The sequence below is a fragment of the Pholcus phalangioides genome, unplaced genomic scaffold (assembly GCF_987345545.1).
Source record: "Pholcus phalangioides strain wild (caught in Gottingen) unplaced genomic scaffold, Ppha-v1.0 ptg000003l_1, whole genome shotgun sequence".
NCBI classification, from domain to species: Eukaryota; Metazoa; Arthropoda; class Arachnida; order Araneae; family Pholcidae; genus Pholcus; species Pholcus phalangioides.
Window position 1 is genome coordinate 44606057 of NW_028301596.1, and position 19675 is coordinate 44625731.

The 19675-nt window shown below is 36.8% G+C and overlaps 1 protein-coding gene across 1 annotated transcript; it reads left to right on the plus strand.

Moving 5' to 3' along the window:
- Window positions 1-1991: 1991 nt before the first annotated feature.
- LOC149088659 (thymidylate kinase) lies at window positions 1992-18372 on the plus strand. Its single transcript, XM_089248585.1, has 6 exons — window positions 1992-2107; window positions 7073-7207; window positions 9589-9697; window positions 9804-9894; window positions 13284-13472; window positions 17232-18372. The coding sequence occupies exons 2-6, from the start codon at window positions 7081-7083 to the stop codon at window positions 17361-17363; spliced, it is 648 nt and encodes a 215-aa protein (XP_089104711.1). The 5' UTR covers window positions 1992-2107; window positions 7073-7080; the 3' UTR covers window positions 17364-18372.
- Window positions 18373-19675: the final 1303 nt, after the last annotated feature.

Here is a 19675-nt window from a genome sequence, read left to right on the forward strand (position 1 = left end):
ATCCTCTGATAATAATTAGTTGTTATAAAGACTAAAGGTGTGATTAAAAATGATTGAATATAATCTGAAAGTTTTTTTTTTTATCTTTCTATCAAAAATAATCCTCTTATTCGTAATTATTACGAACCATCATTGGCGTTGTTTTTATAAAATTTGAAAATAAGAACTTTATCGTCATTACATGAGTCATTTTTAATTTTATGATTAGATGGCAGCACGAACGATATAAATCAAGCAGCAGAAAATGTCGTCTGCTCCTCCGAGCCTCTTCGTTTCGGATACCTCCTCCTATTATTACAGGAAAAACCGAACTTTATATTCAGTTCAATTTGTGAGTTGCACTTATAGGGAACTAAACTCAATGAAAAATTCTGCTTTTTTAAAAACAAACTGACCAAAAAACATCACCACACGAAAGATGACTAACTATAAAAATAGATGCCAGCACCAATACCATAAATTCAAATGAGAGAAATTCCTATTGTACTCTCGTCTGCTTCTTTAAAACCAGGTTTTCCTAGAAGCAGGTTTCTACAGCGCGTGCAGCGTGAAAACTCTGATTGGTCAAAATAACCTGAATTTCCAGTTTTTAACCAATCAGCGTTTTTACGCTGCACACTGCGCAGATATTTTACTCCTAGGAAAAACTCCGGGTTTTCCTAGGAATAGGTTTCTTGCGCATCGTGAACCGAATTGGACCATTTCGCGCCGGCAGAAATGAGTTACATAATTACGTTATGCGATCTGATGCGCCACGCTAGGCGCATCAGACCAGGACGGCTATATAGTATATGGCCTTGGCGCATGGGTGGAGATACGGGGGGGGAGTATTGCCCCCCAGCATCAAAGGTGAAGTCGACAGATCTAATGCATATATGTATAGATGAATCGACATCATCATCATCGTGCCCCTCCCCCCAGACTTCCAAGTCTATCTCCGCCTGTGCCTTGGCGTCAGCTACTCTGTCGTCTGCACTCCGGTTTGAAAGGAAGGGAAAGAAAACACACAAAAGTGAAGAGAACATCGGCAAAACTCGCGGTGCACGACGCATTTGACTCCAGAAGCAGTCGGCCAATTACGCCCGACGTAAATCGCTGTCGTGAGGCGTATTGCGTTGTGTAGGAAAACAGTCATGCTGCTTTTCGTATTGGTGAGTGGACGGCGTGTCGAGCTGGGCGAATCACGTTGCGCGCGGCACAGGAAACCTGCTCCTAGGAAAACCCGGCTTTAATGATTCTTCGTTTTGTATGAGTCCTTATATGACAGAAAAAAATACCGAACATTTCGTCCAGTTCAGTTTGTGAGCAGTGCTTCTAGGGAACTGAAATAAATGAAAAATTCTGCTTCTTCAAAATTAAGGCATTATAACCTTATCAGTGGTGTCTAAATTAGAAAGTAGATGACAGCACCAACATTCTACTACCTATTCATATCTCGTCTGCTTTTTGCACTGAGCTATAATGTAACACTTTTCTGCCGGCGCGAAATGGTCTAATTCGGTTCACATGGCGCAAAAGTTCTACTCCTAGGAGCAGGGTTCCTGTGCCGCGCACAACGTGATTCGCCCAGCGTGACACGCCGTCCACTCACCAGTAAGAAAAGCAGCATGACTGTTTTCCTACAGATCGCAATACGTCTCACGACAGCGCTTTACGTTGGGCATTATTGGCTGACTCCTTCTGTGGAGGAGTCAAATGCGTCGTGCGCCGCGGTTTTGCCGATATTCTCTTCACTCTTGTGTGTTTTATTTCCCTTCAAACAGGAGCATGCAGACGACAGAGCAGCTGATGCCAAAGCCATATACTTTTATATAGCCGCCCTAGGCGCATCAGCTCGCGTAAGGTAATTATGTAACTCATTTCTGCCGGCGCGAAATGGTCTAATTCGGTTCACGCTGCACAACAAACCTATTCCTAGGAAAACCCCGTCTTTATGCGCGTTTTGTGAGAGCGGCATCTATACTATCTTTTACTGAAGTGAATGTCTCTTTTGAGATTAATTGATCCCGAATCTGGCAACACATTCACGCACGTTTCTCCTTGTTTTGCTTATGGCCGGTGGTCAGTGAGTGATTGTCCAAGTGCTAAAGATTCTCAGCGATCAAAGGTACGTGCTTGAGGGCTAATTATTTAGTGATTCAATCGTGGTCCACGCTTTGTTTACAGTGATTCAATAATGAACTAATTTGTTCATAAAACTAAAGATCCGGGGTCGATCCCAGTAACTGCACCTGAACGTGATATGTATATAAACAATCTTGCTGAATATTATTTTGTTTATTTCATTTCCCATTAAATTACAGTGAGAATTACTTGAGAAATTGTTTTCGATTTATACTGTGTTATGATGGTATCTCATTTCCTATACAAATCTTGGAAATGAGTTTTTTTTTTTGTGACATGCTTACATGAGTTGAATTTTATTGATATTGTAAACAGGGCGGCTTAACTCTTTAATGCCCAGATAGAAAACCTGGGAGGTTCGTGAAAATACCAAGTTTTTTGTGTTCGAAGTGGAATCTTCCAAATTTCGGCCACTTTCCCTCTCCCCACTCTTTCTCTATGAGTTTCTATTCATGCTACCCTTTGCATTGACGTTCACCCTTTCATTTCAATGGATTTTCGGGAGATAATTTGTCTATACTGAAAACACACCCTCACAGTATTATGTCTTTGTAAAATGCATTGAGTACCCTTATCTTTCTATAAACAAAAATACTGGTATACATGAGTGCAAGGAGGTGTGATCCATCCAGGTCTATTGTGTGAGAGGGTCTACTGTGTCAGTAAGGAAGACAGTAACTGTACTTGGATATAAGCAGTCCATTCTCAAGGAGCATTCTAGTACATCAGCTTTTAAAATCCCATTGATAGGGCGTTGCAGTTGTCTTTTCCGTTCCCGCCTCTGACAAGAGCTTTCATCTTCTTCCCCGTTGGTGACAAAAGCCCACCAAAACATACCCATACCCCCTAGCTGGGCCGACTTGAGGCGGTTACGGGCATTAACCTACTCTGCCGATCTGGGCATTATAGAGTTAAGCAAGGGGTGTGGTGCACCCGGGTGGCAGGCTGCAAGGGGCAGCAGCGTAGACTTTAGTTAAAGCTTTAAAATTTTTTTAAAAATTCACTTATGACATCACGCTTTTGAGTCATGCCTCGATAATGAAAGGGTCCTGTCTAAATAAATAGAGGGGGGGGTGTCTATGACCGTAATACCAGAAACAAGAATATAAGCTATCAGGGGCAGCTCGAGACAGAATCTCTTATTTGGTATCTTAGATTTTTGCGCCTCCTATCTGCGCCCCACATCCTGCATCAGGGTCCCTAGGCTGAAATCTTTCAGGAGCCAAAAGCCAGATTCTCTATGTGGGGGTACCTTCAGTTAATTGATAGCGTGAAAAAAAAGGATGAGGATATAGTTCTGGAGCCCTGTCAGCCCGACTCTTGTGGACCCTCCCTCGTAACTTATCCCAAAAAACTTGGATTTAGCGCCTCTCCAAAATAGACAAATTTTTTTTTTCTTTTACCAATGAATTTTTTTCACCCATTCACCGTGGACTTAGCACTCCCTTGTGAGCAGCGCCCCGTACGACCGCAATGGTTCGCATGGTCCAAGAGCCGCTCCTGTACTCTATGAAAAGGGGCAAGTGTGCATTTTGGTTCCCTAACGTAGTATTCTTTCCAGAATGTCTCGTAAGCAAAGGAAAAATTTGGCTTCTCACTTATCCAGTCTCTGGAGTACCAGAAACACGTTCGAAATAAATTTCTTAATAAAAATAACGTCGTTACATTATCTTTACAGGAGAAGTGATGCTGATGGCTCATCAAAAAAAAGAGCGGTTTTAAGGTTTAAGTTACCTGTTATTTATCTGGCACATTATTAAGAACGGTGAAATAATTCTGCATCAGAAAGCAGAAAAATCTGCTTCAAAAGTGGGACGTATCTTCTTTACTCTCTTGTTACGCCCTATTTTGCCCATCGAATATTTGATGACAATCAATGGTTATGATTTTCAGAAAAATTTATTCTTTATCTTTTTTACTGCATTTCACTAGGCAGAATCAGTTCGTTTATATTTTATTATTATTATACCATAAGCATCTAAAGCAGTGGTTCTTAACCGGGGATGCTGCAAAATGTTTTGTGCGGAGATGAAAAGGGAAAACTGCAGCGTGTCGACTGATTATTCAGGAAAACTACGATGATGAGAATTTTTCGATTCTTGTAAAAATATGGATCACAGCGGACCGCAAAAGTTTCTTTTTAGTTAGCGATTGTAACATTACACTCATAGTTAGAAAAAAGATGGTAGATGGCAGCACTATAACAAGCATCACACAGAAACAAGCTTCACGTTACGGTGTATCTGTAGGTCCCCTTGACTGAAGCCCTGCCAGCCCCTCACCAGGATCATCTTAAGGGTGTGGCATATCAGGTTTTGCACCCGGGCGGCAGATAAGCTTGAGCCACCCCTAGGAACAATTTATTATAAATGAAAGGAGATGAATGGCCATTTTTTAATGCTATTTTTGTTGGGAAAAATTATTGTGGTGTTGGAGTTTTTGTGAATGTAGTGGCAGCATCTGTTGTGGAAATTGGGGAAAATGACATCATCATCATGTGTGTATGCGCAGGCGTCCTTTCTCAGTTTTCGAATCTAGTAACCCTACCCAGGGCCGATGTATATTTTGGCATCTCCCCGCTTTCCGTAATTTTGAATGGAAAAACAGTAATTTCATTGTCTGACCTCCCTGATCGAGTGCTCTGGGTACCAGACCCTCTGTCCTCCTCTGATTGCACCCCTCTCCCATCCCAGTCATAACTTGATATTAAATTTAAAGATTTGACAGGCTGAAATACACGCCGTGATTATTTGTTCAGCTGTTGAAAAGTCTTGGATTTCCAGCTAATATCAAGTTACAACACTACCCAATATGATGGGAAACGTTGTGTAAAATGAACTCGTACCAATGAAGGCCTTTCGCCCGGAGAACTTCTCTTCTAACATTCATTTCGCTTTATACCCAATAATTTCTCGCTTCCAGTTCAGAGAAAAAAGTTTTACAGTACCCACTTAGTTTGCCGATCAGCTTGGTTTAAATCACAAAACTTCATTTTTCATTTATTTAACTTCAATGATATTTAAGTTAAAGTAACCTGGCATAGTATAGGGTTATCAGGTTCAAAAACTGAGAAAGGAGGATGCCTATAAGCACACCCTTAATAACCTCAGTTTTCCCAATTCTCACAATAGGTGACGCCACTATACCAACCAATAAAAACTGATAACAACTGACCAATAAAAACACAATAATTCTTCATAATTAAAACGAAACTGCTAAAAAAAACAAAAAAAAATCCTGGGAATTTTGACGGCTATTGGTCAATGTGTATGGGAAAAAAACAAACACACTGATATCTGAAGAAATACAGTGGATCCCGTTTGCATCATTTTTCAAACTAGAGTCATAAAAAAACTTAAGTGGGAAAACGCTTTAAACAGGAAATTTTAGTGAGAACTTGTTAGAATTTTAGGACTATGAAAATTAATCGTACTAAGCTGGAAAACGTTCTAAGTGGGAATGTTATAAGCGGGATAGACTATATATATGTTTCAGTGGAAGAAAAAATAGATACAGTGCAGAAAGACAGTTGCTATATTTCTAGATTTTGTGCATGGAAATAATTTCAGAAAAATATAGGTGGCGCTAAACGTATGTATGACTGCACTAACCATTTGTATTGCATTGTAATGAGGTAGTAGGGTTTCCCTGATAAAAAGGAAAACAGAAAATTTAGTTTTTGCAGAGATCTTCGAATTTTGTGCCACGTAATTGCTGATTTAAAATGATATTGTACCACCATGGATATCGTTGGACTAGAAATTTTAATATGAAAAGTGAAAAGGTCTAGATTCGCTTGTTTTTTTAGCTAAACTTATAAAAAATCTTTGAAGGAATAGACGAAACATGTAAATTATTAAGCAATATCGTGCAAGTCGAAAGCTCATCATAGTAATTGCATGCATCAGTTTCAAGAAACAATCTTGTCAATAGAATATTTTTTTTCATTTAGTCAATGCTGAAGGACTTTTGTTGTACATCAGAGTGAATTGGGGGAAACCCTGTACCAAATGTGATATTGGGGTCATTCAAGTATTACGTCAGCATCGGCGGGGGGAGGGGTTTCAGATTTGCTGAGTTTTGATGACAAGGGGGGGGGGGGGTTTAAAGGTTGCTTACGTCATCAACCACCCCTTTCTGAAGATATGAAATATTCTAAGTTGATGAAATTTTGCTGACAGGGGGGGGAGGGGGTCAAAAATAGCTGAAAATCTGCTTACGTAATACTTGAATGGCCCTATTGAGTCACCACCGTGGATTTACTTCGGCAGGGAAGGGGGGGGAGAAAAGACACATGAATAAAAGCACTTTTCTCCACAAGAGAAACATTAATCCATAAGGTTCTATGAACTTTCATGTTAAATAAATGCAGATTTTTGTGTTCATATTTCGTGCTTATAGTTCACTTTAGTTAGTTTATTTATTAATGCAGAATTAAATATAAGAGATTACGCGAAGAAATATTCATTCGCAATGATTAACGAAATAAGGGTGTGCGGTAGCCCAGGTCAATAAGATACTTGCCTAAAGTACCAAAGGATGTTTAGAGGTGCAGCGAGTTTGATACCTGGTTCGTCCTTGTCAGAAAACTTTTGTGACACAGGGGTACAACAGAAACGGCAACGTGACCGCAGAAAAAATTGCTACTGCAGGGACTCCCCCATCGAGTGGTTAGCGCACCAACCTCTCCATGAGTATAAAAACAAGCCTGCCATTTGGAATCGGCAATAAATTGTAGGTCCCGGTCTAACTAGCCTTCACATGCAGAAAATGGCCGTGGTGTTACAAAAATGATCAAATGATTAACCAGATATGTTTCATTTAATCAGCAGTCGTTTAATTTAAATGAAGGAAATCTGATTCTTTATTTTCATACACTGCTTAAGCGCGAGATATATTTTGGTTGAAATTCAATATGAAATATATATTTTTTTAATTCTTTATTTAGTTCTTGAAATGCTTAGGAGAGGAGCTTTCATTGTGTTGGAAGGATGCGACCGTGTAGGGAAAACGACTCACGCGAAGATGCTAGCTGAAGCTCTGAAAGAGGATGGGCAGAAAGTGGAAATGATGCAATTTCCTGGTATTCTTTTTTTCTCTCTCTCTCGAGTCTGATTATGTGTCAAATATTTCCTCTATCTTAGTGATGCTAACTATGTATTATTTTTCATTGAAGCGTTTTACCATGTAGGGGCCAAGGGTATTCAACCTTTAAGGGAGTGTAGGCCACTTCATTCAGTTATAAATGTGTTGTGGGCCACTTAATTAAGTGATCTAGAATACCACCGCAGGTTGCTTAAGTCTATTTGCCGGGGACCGCTTGAGTGATCTATTAATGTGTCACAGGCCTCTTGAGTGATTCAGAACTGTGCTGCAGAATTTTCTCAAGTGTGTGTGTCAGGTTAAATTTTTTCTTCTTTTGAAGGGGAGGTTTACATTTTTCCCTGCAAAATAACGCTATAATTTTGCCTTTGGGGAGGGGGGTTAGAACCCCAAAACTTCCCCTTTGTTTATGCCAATGGCTTCAGGTCACTCAAATTATCTGTAAATATGCTTTGGATTACTTAACTCCTTAAGCGGCACAACAAGAATCGTTAAGCCCCCTTCAAAATGCAATTTTTTTTTTTTTTAATGAAGTAGGCCAACCGATTGGGAGTTTGATGATCACAGTGTGTACTTACTTTTTCGACTTGTCAGGTGCTGCTTTGCACGTCATAAACTAAAGCACATTGCACGTCATAAACATTCCTTAGAGTGATTTATAGTGAATTGGCACATGCTGGAATGTGCTGTGTACCTAACATGATACTCATTTCCGAGAGATGCATGTCATGTGTTCGAGAATTTCTACCATCTGTCTTTCATATTCAGAAATCTTTCTTTTTACTCAAGCACAACTCTAATCTATCACCATGGGCAATTTACTACCGATTGAGTTGTGTCGGGGATGTGTGTGCCTAATGACCTGAGTGTGTGTATATAGTATTGTGTGAATTTTTATTGCTGCCATCTATACTTTGAATTGTGAATGAAGTGTAATGATCAAATATTTGTGACATTGTGGGCTTGTTTTCTGTGGCGAGACTTTTTAATGGGGAGATTGGCTTGCATCTGCTCCTGAAAGTTTGGAGCCACAAGAAACAAACTTCAGTCGACCGCCACTGTGGCAGCAGTAGTATTCGAACCCAGGTCCTTGCAATATGAGTCCGTCACTATGACCACTAGACCACCACAGCGATATTCAAAAGTCTGCTGATTCTCTGCAAGTTATTTTGTCCATATGTAAGCCAGGGTTGGACAAATCGCAAAAAAAAAATCTAGGCATCAAAAAGTTTTTTACCCGACAAAAGAGATCCATAATAATGCTTCCTTTGACTTTTTCAGGGAATAGTGACCTTCTTTCATGTTGATAGATATGCTGTTACACATTCTAAACATTTTGTGCTCTTCTCGGCCTGCAATTTAGAAACTTCATAGAGACAATACCGATTTTTTAGTTTCCATGGTCACCTGATGCCTGGGATTTGTCTAGTCCTGATGTAAGCGTACTAAGAATTAGTTTTGAAAAAAAAAATTTGTGTACTTGAACTGATGACTGATCATCCGTAAGTCTAAAGGCGGTCACCATGTCACGTCAGATGGCAGTGGGGGATCATATCAGACATTATGCTGTGTGTACACTGGTCTGATGTTTTAAAATATACATTAAGGTCCAAACACACTACGATGACAAATTTGTGAATTCTTATTCATGGAAATTATGTGACATAGAATTTCCACGAATCAGAATTCGCTTCTCTGACATGATGTGAAATCATGTCACGTCAGTGTAGTGTGTTTCAATTTTACCTCTACGCCTCCCTTATTCAATCACAGCTTTCTAGATCAGTGACTTCCAAAGTGGTTGCCTTGAGATTGGTCAGAAGTGTCACAAAATATTTGATGAATAAAATCACATCAAACACAGTAATAAAAACTGATTCTCAATCAGTGTGTCATAGCACTCGAGAAACCCACCCAAAGTGTCAGGGGGGTGCCTTGAAATATTTAATGTTCTAATTTCAAGTCCTAGGGTTCTGTGGAAGCAAAAAGTTCAGGAATCTCTGTTTCTACACTCAAGGGTTACTTTCATTAGACAACACTTCCTCAACAAACAATCGGGGCAAAACAGTACTCGCCTAGCAAAAGAACCTTTTGTAAGACTTTCATGATGCAGCCTTTTATGAAAGTCAGTTATCTTTTGAAAAAACTCTGTACCTGGCTACAAAATCATGTAATTCAGTATTCAGTGGTTCAACTTGGACACCACCTGATGATGCCAACCAGTAGCACTGGGAGAATATGGAGAAGAAAATAAACTCGTAATGACTGCCCTTTGCCCCGAAAAACTCAAGTTACAATGGCCTCTGATCAGTTACTTTCTCAGTAATGTTTTCTGTATCTGTTTTTTTTTTTCTTTGTAAGATCGCAGCACAATGACTGGAGGGGTAATCAACAAGTATCTTGAGGGTTCTGAAGAAATGGAAGATCATGCTATTCATTTGTTGTTCTCTGCAAATCGATGGGAACAGGTGTAAGTTGTTGATTTTTTTTTTTTATTGACTATCAAAATGAATGATTTGACTGCTATAATATCATGAGTAGATGCAAAATTATTTCTTGCTGATCTTTATTTTCAGTCCAAAGATTGTCAAACTGCTCAACAGTGGCGTGAATTTGATTGTGGATAGGTATGCATATTCTGGCGTAGCATTTTCTTATGCTAAAAAGGTAAGAATCATCATAATTTTTATATGCAGTTCAAAAACGTGCCATGTAACTTATTTTTCTCTCGACTTAAAGTTGATTGATTTCTATTGGTAATGTAATTCAAGATTTTTTTATAAATGGGGTTCAATCAAATTAAGCCATTGATCTTTTACTCCCACTTGTTCAGACCTTTATGAGCATGAGGATGTGCATTGTTGTGTAACAATATAACATAGCTGCCAAGTCCCCCAAGTTTCTCCATCTCCCAGACTGGTGAAAGATTCTTATATCTCTGTAATTTCAGCCGTTATTGCAAAAAAATTCGAGTTTTGAAATTTAAAAGAAAAACTTAAAAGATTTAATTTACATAGAAAAAGTGCATTTCTTGTGATTTTTCCCAAAATTGCATCACGGGTAATGCTAAGTGGCACCATTGCATCAAATTGTCACCAAATGATGAAGAAATGTTTAATTTTAACAGGAAAAGACACTTTGCCAAATGTGCAGCATAAGTTTAGTCTCTTGACAGTTGTATCAGAGAGATGACCTGTATCTGTCATATGGAATGACCATATGCCCTGTTAGTCTATGTCCTGTTTTTTGTCCCGTTGGTAATTTTTTGTTGCCGATTATTTGACCTACTGTTTGTGGGGGGTACAATCATTGATGACATAGCGCTAATCAATATTAGCTAGACATACTTGTTTGTATCATTTTTCCAAAACCAGAAAAAATCCCAATAATTTCACTTTTATGTATGAAAAATCTGTCAAAAAACCTTCTTTTTTTTAGCAAATATTTCTCTGTGTGCACTTTTCATATGGAAATGAGTGTTTGAATGCCTCTGGTTTCTTCTTTTGGCAATCTTAAGCAGGGGCGTAGCCAGAAATTTCGTTCGGGGAGGGGGGGAACCAAAGTGACAGAACAATGGATTTGCCCATCTTTTTCCCTTTTTTCGGTCATTTTCTCACATTTCGGGGGGGACCAGACCCCCAAGTCCCCCCCCCCCTCGCTACGCCCTTGATCTTAAGGTACATTTTGAGTTATTTTTACACTACATTGCTGGGACAAAAACACTCCCAGGCACATAACAAGTGCAGGGTGTTACCATTTTTCGCAGTTGGGAATTTTGCTTGTTTCTTGTGATAACCTGCTTAACGTTTTTTCCAGAAAAAATTATGTACAGTCTTCTCACAGTGCAAGTTTACTTCCTATACGTGTATCTGAATGATAATATATATATATATATCATTTTCTGTGATAACTGTGTGACTGGAAAGAGGAAAATTGCCCTCATATTTCCACTTGAACTGCTAGCGTTCTACCAAAAATGAATGTGATTTCAAATAAGAAACATTTTGAGTATAAGAAAATACCTCCATGAAGTTGTAAAAAATTTAAAGTAAGGGTTTTTTTTTAAAGCTAAATCCTTTGGTGATAGTTCTGCACAAGATACTTTATTGGTTTTTTATATTTCTCCTTATACCAACTGTGCAGATAGTTTTTATGAAACTGTGTTGATTTTTGTGCATACAGTAGTCTCATTTATCTGACATTCCGTATTATCTGACGTCCCACTGTGTAAAAAAAAGCTGCATCAATTGGCAACAAGAACTGTAATTTAAATACATTGAGCAACAAGACGAAACAGGAATCGATATAATGATGCTACAAAGATGGTTAGACTTGGTAGCGAAGAAGTCAGGAAAGCAGACTACAATCAAACATTTTTTTACATCTTAACAGGATTGAGCTTTTTAAGTACTGTATTTAACTTCAAGATATTTTGTAACTATAAGTTTCTTTTTTAAGTTCATTTTTACTGTTCTTTGTTCTAAAACATCATTATTTGGTTTGTAATGTGTAAAATTGTAACATAGTTTGCCGTTTAATACACCTTTTTTTAACACCTTACTGTTATCCGACATTCTGCCAACCCATTTATGTCGGATAAACGAGACTCTACTGTATTTTTTGTCATGTTCATTTTCCGTTGAAATAATTGCATAAGGAATTGAGGTGTCAAAAACATTTGATTTATGTTAAAAAATTGACCATTAACCTTAAAAGTCAAGCAACGTAGTAAGTACGTCGTGCCCAGCCTTCATATGTGACGACCAATAGCATATGCTAATTCTTTAATTCATTATATTATTTCATGATCTCTGCATGTTCGGTATCATGAAAACATATTATTTTCATTTATCATATTTTATTGTGAATTGTTTTAATAATACAAAATTTTTGGCATTTTCTTTAACACACTCTGAACATTTGCTGCTTAACATTTATTCTCGAGAAATTATGACGCGCCTTTCTTCCCATGGCGGAAGTGTTCCTGTTCCAGAGTTTTTAGAAGACTGTGCTAGCTCATAATCTTTCAACGGCTCTCGCTTCTGTTTCTCCTGATCACTCTCCATATTCATTGAAGAAAGGGCCAGTTGCCATGCCCTCTTAATACCAGCTGGTCTCAAGCCTTAATTTGGTTTTCGTCTCTATCAACACTTCACCTTCGTAAATAATGAGAAAGATCTTTAGGTCTACACATTTTGTTTCCTTTCTGTACAATATCCTTCATTATGAAGTTGCTTATGGTGTTGGAAAGTTGACCATGACCGAGTTCTTTCCTAAGCCAGAGTTCCGTCTTAGGGAAGGACTCAGTCATGGGCCATTAGCTGGAACTCCAGCAATGAATACTCAAGCAATGAAGAATACTTCCCTTTAAGTATTCTTTATTGCTCCGAGTATGCAAAGAGAATTAAGGAGGAAAGACGTGGTCCAGGAACTGGCCATGGTGGAGGGCTCACCTGAGCCAACGAGGGAAGACATGATCCAGGACCTGGCCTGGCCACGGCGGAGGGCTTACCCGAGCACACAAGCCTAGGAGGGAAGTTGTGTGGTCTAGGATCTGGCCTGGCCACAGCGGATGGTTCACCCAAGCCAATGAGGGAAAACGGTTCAGAACCTGGCTCGCCGGCCACAGAGAACAAAGGGCTCAATAGAGCTACAAAGACATCATAAGAGCTCATCTATATAAATTTGTATAATAGAAATATTTAAATCTGTATATACTTTTTTTTTAAATAATGTGTTTATATTCATGTAATTTATTTTATATGCATAATAAAGCACTCGACACCGCCCAGCCCCCCCTCATCCGGGGCAATGGCTAAAATTGACAATGGTCGATAGAGCCTGGGCGGTGCATGGTATGAAATGAATGCAAAGAGAATTGAAGTAGCTGATTAAACTGGGTTAATTATTTTATGTTTATATGCAGATATTTATGGTTTTTGTGTGTAATTCTTGGTTTTTGAAGTCAGTATATTTTTTCATATACCTGATTTAAACGGAATGTACAGTTTTCTCATACCTTTTAAAATTAACTGTCATTTCAATTTTGTTTGTAGGGCTTGAACTTTTCTTGGTGTAAGCAATCTGATGTAGGACTGCCCAAGCCAGATTTAGTCCTCTTTTTAGATCTGCCTACTTCTGCCAATACCGAGAGAGCTGGATTTGGTGATGAACGTTATGAAAATGTTGAGTTCCAGACGGAGGTCAAGAAAATTTATGGTTTATTACAGGAAGACAACTGGAAGGTACATATTTTTTTTACATTAATCATCATGAGAAAAAAACTACTCTATTTCGAATTCAATGTGTCTTAATATGAACAAAATGATGGTATAAAAAAATGTACACGTGAGATGTGAAATTACATTGATTAGTAGCATTATAATTAAACTGCATATGCCCATGTTTATTAGACTTTTTATCCCTTGATTACTGTGTTGTAATCATGAAGGAATTTTGAAAGAATCAAGAAACTGGGGAATTTCCCTCAGCGAAAACACTTTTTTTAATCCTATAGAGTAGAAATTTTATTCACTACCATTGTATTTCTCTATTAACAAACGATTTTGTTTTATGGGTTCCATGACTCAGTGGTTCCACTTGTGTAATAAATCAAGCTGCTATAACTTGAATAAGTAACTCAAATTAATATTAAATTTCCTAGAAACACTAGTTTACCAATACACATGCATGCCAACCTTGAAATCAAGTCTCTCATGGAATGGGAACCCCCCAATTTTGCCTTCACCTCATGACTTCAAAATTCAAATCAATTTTATTGAAGAATGCCTTGACATTTAAAGTAGCCTGTCCTTTAAGTTGGGCTTGTTTGCGTGAATATTCCTTGTCAAATCACCAAAAACTCTTCAATATTTTGGAACAGGGCATTATCATTGCTATGTCGTCATTGACATCCCATAGTAGAAATTTATCCATCAAAAATGTTATGAAGAAAATTTAGGTTTATATATGAGCTTATGAAGTTCAATAATTTATCAATTATTGAACATCTGCTCATTGTTTTTTTTAATTCAGAAATTAAAATGTTTTCAGGGCCTATCTGGATTCAACTTGCGGATGAGCGGACACCCAAACAATGCAAGCTGTTACAACAGCTATCAACAAGGTCGTTTCACCTCAATATTTATTGTTTGGAGATGCGGTCTGTGTGTGCCGTCATTTTGTGCTCGATGGGACAATAGAATTCAGAGAAATCTTCAATCGAAAACAATGCTTTTGAAAAACAGGCTTTCATAGTTTTTCCACGATTGGCAGTAATTCTGTATTTTATGTTAAACATCTGCAGAAACTACAGGCACTTCATAGTAGTTGCCAAGTATGCTAATACATGTGGCAAGCATATCAAATGAAACCTGTGAAGTTGCTTGATTGGAAGAGTTATAAAGTAAGAAATTTAAAAAATGCTGGGGTCCATACTAAGGTTTTTTAACTTCATATACAGTAGTTTTGACCCAAAAAATGTGAAATAAAAGTTATCACATGAAATTTCAAGACTAATAATATTAAAAATTTCAAATGAATCTGTATGAAAGGTGGGGTTGTTTTTTAATTTTAAAATTACACAAATAGTTGAGGAGATATATGTTCAGTGAAACCTCCCAACAACTGTAATGGGACCGAGTAAATGTGGACGTTATTAAGACATCCAGTATTTCTGAAACATGGGTGATTTTGACAAAATTGGCCTAAATTGTGTCTCCAGCAGTTTCCATTAAATATATTTGACAATGAATTTTTTTTTTATTATGACTTTGTGTTTATATTCTAGTTTCTGAAACATGGTCAATCTAATTTTAATTTTTTTCATCAATATATTAGCAAATTTTCATTTGTTAAGAAAATGTCCTTCTCCTAGCTGCTCCCAACCTATTTTTAAAATTATAACTTTGTATCCTAAAACAAAATATGGTTTTTTTTTCAATGATAAATATTTTTAGGACCGGTATACTTTCATATTTAATCTTTTTTACAATTTCAAATATTTTTTCTCAACAGTTTATAGACAAATGAAAAATTTTCCCTAGCTTTTTTTTACATTAATGACATTTGGGTAACATAGGTGACAACTGATGTTGTAGGACTTGAACCAATCGGATTTTGTGTTGAGAAGATTAAGAATGTAGCCTCCTTTTAAATCAATTAGAATTGTAGATTAATGCTGAAATTATGTTTATTCAACAAAAAAGAAAGAGGTGAGTGGTGTATTAAATGGCCTTCTCCCGACTAGTTTTTTTGTGAGAAATATATAATTGAAAATTATTTTCAATTCACCTCATGTTTCAGTTTGGAGACATCTATTATTTCTGAAAAGTACATGTTTCTAACGTGCATAGTTTTTTATCAGTGTTGGAAACCATGCAAATATGTTTCTCCTGGCATTAGGTAACCAGAAGGAAGGTTTGCATAAATTGGGGGAAGGGGGGGGGCAAAATAATTCAGATTTTTTTGGCTGCAACGTCAAGCTGCGGTTATTTTTCATCTGGGGACTTTGCTTTGAGAGTGCATCTCGTGCTCTAGCAAAACAATGACAAATTAGAAATCTGTTGTCTCCCATAAACTTGACGAAAGAGTGTGAAACACAAAAAAGAAAGAAAAATGCAATCTACAAAAAGTTGTTCAGAATATCGGTGCTTGTCCAAGTTGAAAATGAGCTATCAAAATAGATGGAACATGTTGCGATTGTGAAGCATTGATATCAATATCAGCAGGTAAAGAAGTGTCCTTAAGAATTTTTTTTTTTGTTGACATTATTATTTTTTGGTAAATTTTTTTTTTCATTTTTTATCTTAATTTTGTGAAAATGACCTGTATTAATTTTTTTGATTTGCTTGTAGAATTATAACCCATTAATTAGAAGAACCTGTTTTTAGCACAACATTTATCTTGCATTGAAGATGTTCATGAAGAACTTTATATGCGATTTTCTATTGTTAATTTCATTCAAAAAATTCATGTAGAAAAATGTGTACAGCTGCGCCATAATCCTTGTATCCGTGTTCTTCATCAGATCAGATTCATCCTCTGATACAATCAGCTATTTTTTGTTTTTATCTAGGGCAATGAATGAATGAACAGCAGAACTTTGCCACTGGACTTATCCCATTGCCTAGCTTTGTAGCAGAGTCAGGAACACTTTATTTGGAGTCAAAAGAAAAAAATAATAACAAACTTAAAAAAATCTTTACAACATATTTTCCCCAGACAATTAACAAATGTTGTGGTGATAGATCAGATGGGGTTGGAGAAAAATTTCAGAGTTTGATTAAGGAGGATGAATATACATATTAGAATGAAGGTATGTCTTAGAAGCGATTGGGGAGGGGGGTGGGGTATCATGCCATCTCATCTTATCTTTTACACATATCTGTTGTGATTACATAGTTAAGTAATGTTAAAACAATAGGACCTTGCTATATACTGCAGAAGCCTTATTTACATGTTCAGTATTGGGGTAGAATGAGGGAATTTTGTCTGGTGAATATTAACCTACTACTTAAAACCTCTTTTCTCCCATAGGGGAAAAAGGTGGAAAGAAATGTTTAAATCATCATCTTTGGTGGATATATGGGTTTCATGCCCCATAATCCTTTGAAATTTGTCTCTATTGTCTAGTGAAATATACCAACCTTTATATATATATTTCACATGTAAACAGGTTCTCGCATAACGCAGGTACTGTGAAAGTCATTTTTAACATAAGGTAATACTGTCAATTTTTGCTATAACGACCATGCATTATAAAAAGCATTATGATGAGTCTTAAATGTTTTCATATAGTGACTATCCTATGTTTTCCTTTCGGCTACTTGATATAAAATCAATTTTTGAGGAGGAGGGGTCATTATAACAAACGTTGACTATAAAAATTATATTAATTATTTCAAAACATGAAACATGCTTGTGAATCCAATTACTTTGCTGTTTTTTTCCATGGAAATGATTATACAAAGTGACTCAGTCTACTCTCAATTATCTTGTTGCAGATAGTGAATACCGACCGACCGAAAGAGGAAGTTCATCAAGATCTGAAAGTATTTGTTCAAGAAGCCATCGATAACGTCTCAAGCCCAGCGTGTGAAACTTTATGGACTGATAATTATGAAACCTATGTGTGATAACTATTACTTATTATCTGTCAATGTTTTTTATACCAAACTTTTCAAAGTCATTTTTTTTACCTGTCGTGTACTTAACACGTGTGAGTGCTCTTGCAATAGTTGCGTCATTTTTTGGTTTTTTTCTTTACATTTCACCAAAAAAGTGTATTTTTTTTTATGTGGCAATGTTCAACACCTTCTCTTGTCATAGCATGGAGCATTTTTTTTTTCAATGTTTCGAGCTTTTTCTCGTATCATTGTGTTAGCTGACTGAAAAAAATAATCTGTATTTGTTTTTGATTTTGTGTTGTCCAAAACAATTTTTTTTGTCCTTTGTCTACTCTTTTTTTTTTTTTTTTCATAAAAAATGTAGTCATTTTTAGAAAAAAAACTAACACTGTATTTTGAAACTAATGGTTCCGTTACATTATAATCAAAATCATCAGATGCATAATTTGTTCGGCATTTCCTACTCATGAACAAAAATGTATAAAAACTGTGGACATCACTGCCTAAAATATGTACACTTTGCTCGATAATGGTGGATAAGTCAGCCTGGGGTTTCAGGGAGCCCTAGCTCTCTGTCTAGCAGAGGCATGTTTGCGCTTATGCTCTCTTAATTCATTTCAGTTAATTTAAACTGCAGACCTGCCAACTTTCCAGATTTAAGTGGGTGACTTGGTATTTTTCACCTGCTTTCTGGAATTTATAAAAATTGGCACGTCTGAAAATTTTTTTTGAAGGTTGGTAACTGGCAATTCTCTGGAAAAAATTCATTGTGCCCCTTTTAAAGGTCAATCCTGCATATGACCTCGCTATCTAGTACATTCAGCCCTCGATCATGGTTGGAAGACTCCTGCTTAATAAAAGTTGAACAAACTGCTGACTTCACTTATTGCAAAAGATATGCCGAACATTTTAGAGCTTATAAGCTCAACACATTAAATTCTATGAATAATTTATTACACTGCATGTCTAGGGCCACTGGTTTACTCTCCAATATTACTACCTAATCAAAGTAAATGAATTTCAAAATTTGGTTGAATGAGCAATATTCACAATTTGGTGGTATGACAATATCTGCAATTATGGTCATCTTTTGAGTGACCATAATGATATTCTAGTAGACAAGTATGAGGTAGGCTCATAGGCCAAAGATCTCATATGGGGGAGGAGTACTATGCAGGGTTTAAGCTATGGTCGCATTTTTCGTAAAATGTGAAAGAAAATCTTAGAATGCAAAAGAAGTGGTAGCCACTTTCGCAAAAATGCGCACAGGAGGTATGGAACGAGTAGGCATCAATCATTACATTAGCATTTTCGCGAAAGGAATTTTTTATCTAGCTTAAACCCTGGTACCATGCATGTAATATATAAATGCTACCCATCAAACTCTTGTAATATTGAATTAAAAAGCAAAGGTTGAGTTCTGGGTGTGTAATTGTGGCCTGGGACCTGAATTTGTTTTTGGAGCGATTGTGTAATAGAAATCCATTAGCATACCATCACTTTTATCCCATTTGTTTCATGAAAATCTGTTAAAATCAAATTCTTCTGGAAGTAAAATAAAATTTCCTCCATGCGTGACTCATGTTAAATGTGCATACTTATCTTTAATTCCAGTCAAGATATAGCTATTCTGTGTGTATGCACAGATAAGTTGTGCATAATTGCAGTCCAGGGTAGTAACTAGGATTTTTGTCGGGGAGGGCAAACACAATTTTGTTGTCCTTTCCACTGTAAAATTTGATCATTTTATAACAAATTTTTTTGTTCCCTCCTAATTTGTAAAATTTTGCTGAAACCAGCAAAAAAATTTGCTTGTTCCCCCCTTAGTTTTTCTACCCAGGGCAGTCGTCCCATCTGATCCTGGCTCTGTCAGTCTATCAACTAAGTGTAATTTTACTCTGTTGAAGCACAGTATGATGTTCCGTAAGTGCAATAAAAATAGATCTGCTGTGTATGTGTTTAAATGGCAGTGATGTCCATAATTTATTTTTTGGAAAGCCAGATATAATTTTGTAATTTGCAAGGGTGTCGAAATTCAATGCACATTGATGTTTAATTACCCTGTAAAATGTTTCTTATTGAAGTGCTAAATAATGTGATCATTATTCAAAAATGTTCTTGAGCAAGTCTAATAATTTTTTAAAAATCAGCCATGCATCATATACCAGTGCCAAATTAATCATCGCAAAGTACTCTTATTTGGCTGAATTTTCTCGTTGCTTTGATGGAAAAATATTAAGCATCATCACTTTTTTTTTCTACATACAGATTTTTAATTAGAAATTTCGTGCAAGAGCAGAAAATTCTTTTGGAAATTCTGG

Excerpts from the sequence above, each read along its gene's own strand:
- LOC149088659 (XM_089248585.1), top strand. The coding sequence starts at position 7,081 with ATGCTTAGGAGAGGAGCTTTCATTGTGTTGGAAGGATGCGACCGTGTA. Across the intron at positions 9,698-9,803 it reads GCAAATCGATGGGAACAGGT|TCCAAAGATTGTCAAACTGC; the intron begins GTAAGTTGTTGA and ends CTTTATTTTCAG. Across the intron at positions 9,895-13,283 it reads CATTTTCTTATGCTAAAAAG|GGCTTGAACTTTTCTTGGTG; the intron begins GTAAGAATCATC and ends TTTTGTTTGTAG.